Source organism: Eubalaena glacialis, chromosome 3 (genome assembly GCF_028564815.1).
Source record: "Eubalaena glacialis isolate mEubGla1 chromosome 3, mEubGla1.1.hap2.+ XY, whole genome shotgun sequence".
Taxonomy (NCBI): Eukaryota; Metazoa; Chordata; class Mammalia; order Artiodactyla; family Balaenidae; genus Eubalaena; species Eubalaena glacialis.
The window spans coordinates 116,814,627-116,827,633 of NC_083718.1; the positions used below are offsets into that span (position 1 = coordinate 116,814,627).

General features: G+C 33.3%; 1 protein-coding gene across 2 annotated transcripts in view; it reads right to left on the reverse strand.

The window, feature by feature from the left end:
- PKN2 (protein kinase N2) overlaps window positions 1-13,007 on the reverse strand; it is a 134,585-nt gene that overhangs the window by 89,160 nt on the left and 32,418 nt on the right. For both annotated transcript variants that reach the window (XM_061183929.1, XM_061183928.1), the window contains exon 2: window positions 7,732-8,032. In XM_061183929.1, the coding sequence (XP_061039912.1) occupies window positions 7,732-8,032 (301 nt within the window). The remainder of the gene's footprint in view (window positions 1-7,731; window positions 8,033-13,007) is intronic.

Consider the following 13,007-nt stretch of genomic DNA (forward strand, 5'->3'; position numbering starts at 1 on the left):
TCCCAATGCTCAATATTCATAAAGTGGTACTTGTACAGCCAGGATGTCTGTTTATGGAACAAGGTTATTTATTTCATTCACAAAAAAATAAGAGGAAATATAACTGAAGTAAATCTAGCCAAATCTAAATTAATAAAGGTAGTAGTATGCTGAAGCACTATCTTACTATTTAACTATCTCCACAAACGTCCATCTGTAAGTCTCGTAGTTACTGTTCACTGGTCAACATTTTGGTTTTCACTTAGTACTTATAAACAGATATTTTAAAAATAAGCTGCTCCAGATTCTTGACATGTGTTACAATTATATTAACTGTTTATATTTCCCCCCAAATCCATCTTTCTTGTTTAAACAGATATGCTTACCTTATATAGTCATCTGGAAACTGCTCAGATTACAATAAATGCTAATTATTAATGGATTCTTAATCAGTTATTTTGTGTACTCAGGATGACCTATGTCAGATGTCACCAACTGAACTAATTTTGCTGAAATATTTTATAACTAACACAACCTTTGGTTAAGCTTTCTTAGTATTTTACAAAAATAGCATGGATAAGATTATGGGTTGTGGTGTTTTTTATTTAAGGTAAAATAAGCAACCTAGGCATTAAAATTTCAGAACTGCCTATATATGTTACATTATATCTTTAAAAAAATTTTTTTTCATTGAAGTATAGTTGATTTACAATGTTGTGCTTAAAACTGGCTTTTTATATAATGAACATTTTTTTTCTTTTCTTTTTTATTGGAGTATAACTGCTTTACAATGTTGTGTTAGTTTCTGTACAATGAAGTGAATCAGCTATATGTATATCTATATTCCCTCCCTCTTGGACCTCCCTCCCACTGCTCCCCCTCCCCCATCCCACCCATCTAGGTTATCACAGAGCACCAAGCTGAGCGCCCTGTGCTATACAGCAGGTTTCCACTACCTATTTTACACATGGTAGTGTATATATGTCAATCCTAATCTCCCAATTTGTCCCACCCTCCCCTTCCCCTAACCCCAGTGTCCACATGTCTGTTCTCTACATCTACATCTCTATTCCTGCCCTGCAGATAGGTTCATCTGTACCATTTTGCTAGATTCCACAAATATGCATTAATATACGATATTTGTTTTTCTCTTTCTGGCTTACTTCACTCTGTATGACAGACTCTAGGTCCATCCACATCTCTACAAATGACCCAGTTTTGTTCCTTTTTATGGCTGAGTAATATTCCACTGTATATATGTACATCTTCTTTATCCATTCATCTGTCGATGGACATTTAGGTTGCTTCCCTGTCCTGGCTATTATAAATAGTGCTGCAATGAACATTGGGGTACATGTGTCCTTCTGAATTATGGTTTTCTTGGGGTATATGCCCAGTAGTGGGATTGCTGGGTCATATGGTAGTTCTATTTTTAGTTTTTTAAGGAACCTCCATACTGTTCTCCATAGTGGCTGTTATCAACTTACATTCCCACCAACAGTGCAAAAGTGTTCCCCTTCCTCCACACCCTCTCCAGCATTTATTGTTTGTAGCTTTTTTGATGATGGCCATTCTGACCGGTGTGAGGTGATACCTTGTTGTAGTTTTGATTTGCATCGCTCTAATAATTAGTGATGTTGAGCATCTTTTCATGTGCCTCTTGGCCATCTGTATGTCTTTTTTGGTGAAATATCTGTTTAGGTCTTCTGCCCATTTTTTAATTGGGTTGTTTGTTTTTTTGATATTGAGCTCCATGAGCTGTTTGTATATTTGGGAGATTAATCCTTTGTCAGTTGCTTCGTTTGCAAATATTTTCTCCCATTCTGAGGGTTGTCTTTTTGTTTTGTTTATGGTTTCCTTTGCTATGCAAAAGCTTTCAAGTTTAATTAGGTCCCATTTGTTTATTTTTGTTTTTAGTTTCATTACTCTAGGAGGTGGGTCAAAAAAGATCTTGCTGTGGTTTATGTCAAAGAGTGTTTTACTCTAAGAGTTTTACAGTGTCTGGTCTTACATTTAGGTCTTTAATCCATTTTGAGTTTATTTTTGTGTATGGTGTTAGGGAGTGTTCTAATTTCATTCTTTACATGTAGCTGTCCAGTTTTCCCAGCACCACTTATTGAAGAGGCTGTCTTTTCTCCATTGTATATTCTTGCCTCCTTTGTCATAAATTAGGTGACCATATGTGCGTGGGTTAATCTACAAATTCAATGCAATCCCTATCAAACTACCAACGGCATTCTTCACAGAATTAGAACAAAAAATTTTACAATTTGTATGGAAACACAAAAGACCGCGAATAGCCAAAGCAATCTTGAGAAAGAAAAACGGAGTTGGAGGAATCAGGTTCCCCAACTTCAAACTATACTACAAAGCTACAGTAATCAAGACAGTATGGTACTGGCACAAAAACAGAAATACAGATCAATGCTACATTACATCTTAATGTTTAAAAACTGCATATTGCATATCTCTGGTAGGAAAGACTCCTTCATTCTGTACACAACTCTGTACCTAGGGCATGCACAGTTATTTCATAAATTCTCCTTAAGATGGTGCTACTTTATTTTTCTTCTTTCCTCCTCCTAATTACAATAATATATATCATCAACCACTATACACCTGTTAGACTGGTTAAAAAATATATTAACAATACCAAGTGCTGGAGGAGATGTGGAACAATTGGAACTCTCATATATTGTTGGTGAGAATGAAAAATAATATAGCCACTCTGGAAAACATTTTGGCAGTTTCTTATAATGTTAAACATTTTCTAACATATGACTTAGGAATCACACTCCTAAGTGTTTACCAAGGTGAACTGAAAACATGTTCACACAAAAACCTGTTAATGGGTAGTTACAGCAGCTTTACTGATAACTGCCAAAAACTGGAAAACAACCCTAATGTTCTTGGTGAAGGAATGGATAAGTAAATTGTGGTATATCTATACAGTGGACTACCACTCAGCAATAAAAAAGAATAAACTATTGATAAATGCAACAACCTGGATGAATCTCAAAAAGCAATATGCTGAGTGAAAGAAGTCAGTCTCAAAAGGTTATAAACTTTATGGTTCCATTTATATGTTATTCTTGAAAAGCAAACTATAAGTGACAGAGAACAGACCAGTGGTTGCCAGGGGATATGGAATAGGAAGAGGGTGTGACTACAAAGGGATAGTACTGTTCCTTTTCCTGATTGTGGTGGTGTTTAGATGAACCTATATGTATATTAAAATTCATGGAATGATGTACCCAAAAAGAATCAATTTTACTGTGTATTAACTTAAAAAAAATATATATCAAAGAATTCAAGTATTAGGTGTATATGAATCATTTAATTTCATGATTTTAAAGATGAGAAAACAAACCCAGGGGCATTAAAAGTGCCTTGTTAATTAACAATCACAGTTACCTACCTAACAGCAATCCTTTACTTAAGAGTACACAACTTAATACAAAATATGCTTACCTCAAAATGAGAAATTCAATCAGAAATAAGGAGTATGTAGAAACTGCATAATAAACCAGGCCACACAGATTTTAATAAATTTAAAATTCAATTATAATTTCTATGCTACATTTAGGTGGATAGGCCAATAATAAAAAGAAATTTAAATTCTCACTTCTACTCATTCAAGAAAGACTTCATAAACTACATTTTAGTCATTAAGAAGAGTCCTTCAATATAGATATATCTCTGGGATTTAGAATTTCCAAGGTTAACTCCAAAAAATTCCAGGGAATTCCCTGGCGGTCCATTAGTTAGGACTCTGCGCTTCTACTGCAGGAGGCACGGGTTCGATCCCTGGTCAGGAAACTAAGATCCCACATGCTGTGTGGTGCAGCCAAACAAACAAACAAAAACAAAACAAAAAAACCACACACAAAATTCCAACACTATTAGTTCTATACTAAATCAATATTTTCTTTCTGAAAACTCTATATATTTAAGAAAATATTCACTACCTCAAAAGGTAAAAATCAATCTAAGCAGGCTTCCCTGGTGGCGCAGTGGTTGGGAATCCGCCTGCCAATGCAGGGGACACGGGTTCGAGCCCTGGTCCGGGAGGATCCCACATGCTGCGGAGCAGCTAGGCCTGTGTGCCACAACTACTGAGCCTGCGCGTCTGGAGCCTGTGCTCCGCAACGGGAGAGGCCGCGACAGCGAGAGGCCCGCGCACTGCGATGAGGAGTGGCCCCCGCTCACCGCAACTGGAGAAGGCCCTCGCTCACCGCAACTGGAGAAGGCCCTCGCACAGAAACGGAGACCCAACACAGCCAAAAATAAATAAATTAATTAAAAACAAACAAACAAACAAATCAATCTAAGCTTGGTGAGGTCTGAGAAAATGGAAATGGGAAGAGGTACAAGAGAAGGAAGTAAGATAAAAACAGAGGGAATTATACTACACAAATTATTAGTTATACCTAATAAAATATGAGAAATATTCTTGTCCTCTTCTTTAGGGATGATATATGAGTCCAAAGATTCAGAAAATTAGTTCTTTCTTAAATATTTCCTTTCAGAGTCTCAGTTATCAACTAAGGCTTAGACTACTAATCCACTTTACAGAGCTCCAATAACTTTTTTCACAAGGTGCATTCAGCCTCATTTTATAATATGTTTATAATTTCCATGTGGGAATAATAATAATACTCCATGAGACTATTCTTGAAGTATATGGAAGGTGAACAGGAAGCTTAGAGTATCATGGGCATGAAGAGAACATCAAACAGTCCCAAATGATCTGATCTTGACATTATAATAAGCAACATTTCAGAGAGTTTTATAGCTAAAAGTCTGAAAGTTCATCTGATAAAAGTCCTTATTTTACAAATTAGAACCTAATGGTTAACAGTTAATTATTGCAGAAGTGAGTTAAGAACAGGCCTCCTAACTGCTTACATGGTAATCATATATACAATGCAAATTTAAATTCTGTCCCTCTTTCCTTGAATCATTCATTCTGCTTACATACCCCCAAGACAACAGGAATTAGCCAAATACTTCTGCACATACTTATTAATCTATATACTTTAGAGAACTGAAAGCAAAATGCTAGGCCCTTGACCCTTTATGTCAGATCTAATCAAATTAAATGATTTTGCCTACTTTAGTACACAATGTAAAACATAACATTTTATGGCAATGTGACCTAAAATTAACGTTGAACTACCTTTAACCCTCTGTGTTGTTGTTCATTTTAATGCAGTCAAATAAGTAGTATGAGAAAAAAAAAAAAAAACCCAAAAAACAACTTATTACCAAGATGTGTGAATATGCCATTTGCAAAGAGAACTGTTTTTTTAATATATTCAAATTTTAACCAACTTGTCAAGTTCATTCCAAACAAACTGAAGTATTAAGAAGTCACAGTAGAAAGTTATATTTCATATAACATTCGCCCTGCAGTTATCTGATAAGTCAATAACAGCAAAGAAAGTTTCTGGAATTATTTCTCCTAAAACTTTTATTTAAGGCTTTATTTCCCAAGTATTAAATATTTAAAGTACCATGATAAATTACGCTTTGGTATTAATTACAAAAACGAATACAAGGTTTTTATTTGCTGGGATTTTTTTTTTTTTTGAGATATAATACTCTCAATTAAATGCCTACTATACTCCAGGCTTTATGATAAACCTTGAAAATAAATGAATGAAAACATGGTCCTGTCCTCAAGGATCATACAGTTTAGTAAGTGATATAAAAATGTACAGAAATAAATTGTAATACAACAATGAGTGGACAAAGTAGAATAGAGAAGATAATCAGAGAAAGTCAAGGAAGGTTTCACAGAGATATCCAAATTGGCTTTTGAGGTAGAAAAGGAATTTGATAGCAGGACTAAAAGGTCATTTCTTTATAGGAAACTCTAGGAAAGACAAATCTAATCTAAAGTGATAGAAAGCGGACCAGTGGTTACCTAAAGCCAGGGATGGGGATTGGAGATTGACTGGAAGTATGTATACAAGAGAACTGAAGTGATGGTCAGGATCCCTAGTTGTAGTGATGGTTACCTGGGTATATACATTTGTTAAAACTCATCAAATCATATACTTAAAATATGTGCACTTTATCATATGTAATTTATATACTTCAGTAAAGTTAATTTTTTACAAGGGACTGGGGAAACCAAATGGGCTACTCTTTGGGTGGCAAAAACACTTCTATATTCCAATTACAAGGTAGTCATTGGTATTCTGTGATTATCAAAAATGTTTTCTCTAAACTGAGTTTAAAGCTCCAGCACAGTTTCTTATTTTAGACCTCTCCTAAAAAAGTAATGGGCAAAGAATGTAGAGCTCGGCAGAGTTCCAACAGAATAGGCTATATCTAAGTTTATATGATATTGCTAAAGAAAAAGCATTTCATAATACAAATTTCCATTTATAAGTAATTACTGAATTTGTGGGTAAGAAAATACTAGATTGAAGAGTTCTTTAGCTAGTTTTGTAATTCTGGGCAAATTAATTCACATCTTTGGTATTATTTCAGCTCTAAAATAAGAAGGCTGGTTTCTTTATGATTTCTTTCACTTCTAAGATTTAATTATTCTTACAAGATTGAAATCTCTACATAGACAGTCTCCAGTTGAAACCCCTAAGGTAAGTCCCAGATGTTGAAAGTAATGCATTAAAACAAGCTCTATAAGTACACTGAATATCAGAAGCATTGTACACAACTTTTAAGATTGGAAATTTGTGGTTCTTGGTCAAATTTATGTACTTTCTTAAGCAAATGTAATTTTACTTATATCTGTTTTCTCTTGGCTAATCATACAGGTTCTTCTAAAACTTCTGTGGTGCTAGATACATCATTCTGCGTATACCACTCCTTATCTTTGCAAATGCAGAAATTAAGGATTTAGACATTAAATAACTAGCTCAAAATATCCTCTTTGCAAAGACAAAACTATTAGATCAAATGTGTCTTATATGATTTGTTAAGTAAAAAGGTTTAGAAAGAATGTATATATGAATGGATGGACATTGATACAAATATAGAATTTTTTTTCTGGAAGGACATAACAACAAAAAACTTAGTAATGCTACCTTTAGGGAGTGGGCCTAGAGTGGATAGAGGTCATTTTTCTATTTTTACTTTCTGTACCATTGAAAAATTTCCAACATGAACATCTGTTAATTCTACTGTTTAAAAATTATGCTCTTAGGTTGGACTTATAGGTTGTATTTTCCTTTCATTTTCTATACTGGAGAAAAAAAAAAAAAAGTAATGTTTGGCTTTTTAAATTTTCTTCTTTTTTAAACAAAATGCCTGGTAGTGTAGCTGTTAATTCAGTTGCTTAGAGCTCAAAGAACAAAGGTCACAGGTTTGATTAACTATATTTGCAAAAAATAAAAATATCCCTTGGTCATAGAATGCATTTTTAACTTTAAAAAGTCATCTGGCAAACTCGTGCTGCTGATCTCAAGGATGAATCAGGTAAGAGCATGTGGTTGACTCAATACAAAACATAAATACTGGAAAATAACTTTAAGTAATGTCTTAGTGACAGAGGGTAAGAGAGTAGACAGAGAATTACTCATCTCTAAGTAAATGTTTTAATTTTCATATTCATCAACTCACTGCACCTTCTGAATAGAATATAAATAAGACCTTAACTGTAGGAGAAAATACAGTCCCTGTCCTTTCAAAAAAGCTAAAGACTATACATGTCACAAATCTTATTATTTTTAAAATAATACATTTCTTATTAGTATACTATATAAACATCAAGTAAAATACCTGTAACATCTTCTGGATCTGATACAACAATATGTGCATTTAGTTCCTGTAGCTTGTGATGCAATTCTTCTAATTTTTTATTTGATTTTTTCAAAATGTTGTCCACATAAGCCAAACTTTTTTTATCTGTTGTGACTTTCCTCAGATTTTCAGCTCCTTCTTTGATTTTCAGTTCTTTTCTTATTTCTCTCTTAATTCGATCCTTGATATCATCCAATTTCTGTTGCACCATTGTATCTGAAAAGTCTAATTTTTGAACAGCACTCACATTCTCAGAAAAGGGAAGACTTCGGGAATCTCCCTACAGAAAAAAAATAAACACACAAACGTGGGAGTTTAGGAAAGTTAGCTGCTCAGTAAAATATGCCATATAAGAATACAACTGTACTTAAAGCAATTCTTCAAAAACTCTGCCCACTCACTAAATAGCATTACCTGACAAATTTATATTAAAATAAACACATCTATACACAAAGACATCTTTGGGCTGTATAAACAGACAATGAATTTTTGATATTCCATGAACCCAAGTTAGATTCCAAAACCTACACTGTGAATCTTGAACAAGTTATTTAACCTTTCAAATACTCAGTCTAATCGTGTAAAATCTAAATAATAATATTAGGCACTTTTCAGAGATAATGTGGTAATTCAAAATATTGTATGTGAAGCTCCAAATATAATTCTTGGCCCACTATAGTCACTTAATAAGTGAAGATTATTATTAAATTCCATAGGTGAGATAAAATTCTATTTTATCTTCTATAAGAACCTCTTAAAAATAAACTAATATTGGCAAAAATAAAATAAAATTATATCCTTATGACCACTTTTTAGTTAAGCAATTAAATGCATTAGGGCTTGGGAAGACTAATTTCAGAATTCTATTCATATATTTCATGACTATCTATCCCAATTGATAATTTGGTTGACTGACTACAAAAACATCACTACTAAAAGATGTCTAAATTATGTCCTACTGACAGAAGCTAATAGAGTACACAGTATCAGTTATTCATCTTAAAATGAAAATCAAATCAGGTAAGCACATTTAATCTACATTTAAAACAGGCAAAGTTATGTTCTGGCTATTTGTATATCATTCATTATTTTAAACTCCATTACTACAATACTACTGGTTTTTAAATTTTTAATTTCTGAAACACAAGAAACTAGAGTTAACTTTTGCCTTTGGGAAGAGGAATCGAGCTTGTGAAGGACACAGAAAAGAGATTTATATTTCACTGTGCACCCTTTATGTATCTTTTGAACCACAGACCTAAGTAATTAAAAGATTTTCTTTAACTTCTTTGGGAATTCATCACACCCATAAAGTAAGTTCTATTTAAATACTTGGTGCAAATACTCTTTATGTCTAATTCTTCACCTCTGAAAAACATGTATTTTGCAAAACAGTGAGTTAATGGATGGGAAGATACAGGATTTAGACTTGGCATTGGTACCAATTTACCTGGTGCCAACAGGCATACTATGCAAAAAATGAAGTAGTCGATGTATAAATCTGTTCTTAACCTTTTTAGGGCCAACAACCCCTTTGAAACTGACAAAAAAAGAGTAGAACAAAGAAAATTTCATGTTTGTATGTACTATTTCCAGGTACCATAGATCTTGGATTAAGAATTCCTGAAATTGGTGATCTACACCTATTGGCCTTAAATTTCTGATTCTTATCTATACGAACATAGAATGATCTCCTATCTGGGCCAAAATAATGTCGAGGCTTTTCACTATTTATAATGGACCATAAGTCCTATCAATCCATTTATTCAGTTTCCAAAGTTTATAAATCCACCTTTGTCTGGTTATCAAAAACATATGACTATTGTCAAAAGATAAAATCCCAAATTTCTATTGTCTAGCTTCAGGTAAAGGGAACGGAGGCAAACAATTCTTAAATGAGAAAGCTTAAGCTAAATGCATTCCTCTAGATATTTTTATTTCTATCTTTATAAACTTAGAAAACACTACATGAATTGCTTTCACAAATCTGTACTTTAATATTAGGTACTAAGCCAGAACGTTAAGTGTCTCAGTAATTTTTTCTTTATGATGCATAGGCTAAAAGAAATACCTAACAATTCCATTTATTAAGTAGTAAGGTCCAAATAACTTAATCAATACTTATAACAACTTAGTAGCTGTTTGAAATAATACAAACTGAAAGAAAATTACATTTGTATTTCATTCTTTAATAGCCACAGTTACTTATCAATGGGATATATGTCTGCTATTGGGTACTTCACAATTTCTCAAAACTTGAAATCAGTTGGACATTCCCACCTTCATCCTATTCTGCCAGTACAAGGGGGTTGTAGAATATCCTTAATATTGAAACTTTACTGACTCTAGTTAGTCCACATGGTATCCAACAAATGGTGTCACTGTGTTTCCCTGAAATTTTAAAAATATACTGCAGCATCCTGAGAGCTTGCTGAGGCACTCCAGAGAGCCTTGTTGCAGAGCTTGAAAATCACGGTACTAATATTTAAAGGCTGTTAAAAACAAAACAAAACAAACAAAAACAACCACCAAAAAACAGTTACCCTTGGCTACTTCAACTCCCACTTTTCAATGTGCTCCCTAAATGCCGATCATATCAAATTACAGAAATTTACTGCCAGAGACACTCTCTTTTGGCTCAGCTACTATGCATGCTGCACCTTTGGGATGCATCATTTTCCCTTCTTTCTTCCACAATTTTTTCCCCAGGAAAGAATTTCCTGCCTATGCCCTCTCTTAGAATTTAGATTAAATGCCTCTCTCCTGTGTGCTCTGATAATGTGGACTTTATTTAAACAAGTATTCCTTTCCTTATCTGACAACTCCAAAGACTGTGAGCAATTTGAGGGCAGAGCTTATGCCTGGCAGAGTGGTTCTGTTTTGTTTTCTTAATGATTTGATTACATTATTTAATATTCTTCTTTTAGAATTCAGGAAAATCTATCACTGCTAAGGAAGTCATGCTTTCCTCTTTCTGGTAAAGAGAACTCATACTCCAGGAAGCTCTAAGGCAAAATTGATATTCAATCATAGCAACTATACTGGCTAAAATAGATATTAGATATAAATCATATGTGGTTAGCATGTTTGCCTCCTCTTCCTAAAAGGCCTGAATTTTTACTCCCATCTTTTGTTGTGACATGGCTCAAATACCTTTTGGAAAGGAGGAGATACATAAACCATAATCAATAACTTAAGATAAACTATGCCCCCTGACAGCAGATAGGAAAGGTTACAGTACTTTCTATTACTCCTTTCCTAAAAATTTTAGTTGCAATAAACTGTGAAAGTTATTGGAAAATATAATTCTCTTGCATTTGGAACAACTGAAATGAGATATTCCATCTATTAAATTATGTCCCTACCCTAAAAAAAAATAAGAGCAATTATATCATAAATGGAATCAGTACTAGGCAATGTAATAATATTCTTGACACAGTAAAATAAATCAGCCTCAGGAAAAAAAAATAGCTATTTAAGCAGTGAAAATCTTCAGTGATAATCTCTGTCTCAGTAGGTTCTATTAGAGGCAGTAGTAACATTATAGTAATTTATGTTTACAAGCTTTACCCTTTCATCCACCATTCAACTCTTTGTACTCTATAATAAAGTTCACACCTCCCCCAAAAGTAAACAGTAGATACCTTTTCTCATGTTTTCAAAACCAAGCAAAGTTAGATCCAACCTCTAATCACAAACTCCCTTTTAAATTCATTAATATGCTCAGAGAAAGATAAAAAAAGAAAGGAAAAAAAACACAAAAGTAATCCTAAACATAAAACTAAACTCCTAGTAGTATTCATGATCCTCTACCAATCATATATACACAAAAGAAACCTCATTAATTCTCAAACCTTTTATCACTGAAATCAACAAGCTTAGTTACCCACTCCATTCTAGTCAAATTAATCTAACATTTTGCTGTTATATTCTCTTACCCCGTCTTTCTTTCTTATACCCTATTCCTTTCACTATCAATCTAAATCCACCATCATGTTTAAAAATATTTCAACTCTTTCATGATTAATCCTACCTATTTTTAATGTATTTTATATCATCTATATCCTTAATTCAGTCTTTCAAAGCAGATGCGCCAAATCCAAAAACAAGGAAACCATTAGTGAAATTAATACACTCAGGATTTATAGTAGTACAATCGAAATGATTTTTAGGTTAAGTAGATTTCGAGCAGCTAAATAAATAAAAGAAGGAATAGAGACTTCAATGAGTAAGAAACAAAGACTAAAAATTAGATAGAGTTCAAAGGAACCAAAATAAATTAAAAACTCAGTGGACGGGTAAAATAGCAGATTAGACCAAGCTAATGAATTAGTATCCTGGCAGATAGATAACTTGAGGGAATTACTCTGAATTCATCATACAGCGATTATGAGAAATTTAAAGGCATGGAAGACAGAATGAGAGGATCCAAGATCCACGTAGTAAGAGCTCCAGAATAACAGAATAAAGACAATGGAGGAGAAGCGCTACATGAAGAGATAAATGGATAAGAATATTCCAGAGTTGAAGCATGATATATCCTTAGACTGGAAGCTCATACCAAGTTGCAAATAAGATAAATGAAAATAACGCAGCAACTACAAAGTAAACAGAGAGAAAAAGCATTTTTATCTACAAATGAATGATAATTAGGTCAACAGAAAACTATTCTTTAATAACAACAGACGCTCCAAACTATCAAACTTCTACAGGATTTTCAGCTTTTATCTTCATATATTGCTAAGGCTTTCTCCAAAATTAAAAAAATTTAAAAACCAGCTGCTTCAAAATATTAACATTCTTGGGGAAATGACAGATGAACTAACCCAGTGCCCATGTTACACTTACATCATTCCCCTGCTTACTTTCATGTATATGTTCACTTCTATTGAAGAAAAAAAACTTGTGCTATGGCAGAAGAGACTGTACCATTTTTACCTCTTAAACTGACAAAGAGTTTTCTAATCATAATGTTGGCAATAATCCAGATGTAAGCTGTAAAACTTTATAAAAGTTGGAACTATGTAACAAGGATCTTTAAAATAGTGATTCCCTTTGGCCCAGTAATTCTAATTCTAGAAATGTAAACTAATAAGATAATTAGGAATTATTACTATATAGAATGGTAAATACAATAATTTTTAAAATAATATATGCTGGGCACAGACTCCCTTACAAAACTTACAAGTAGCAGGGCTTTAAACCAATTTATAGAAAAGAGAAAGTTCAGGATATAAGTGTCATAACAAAAGAAT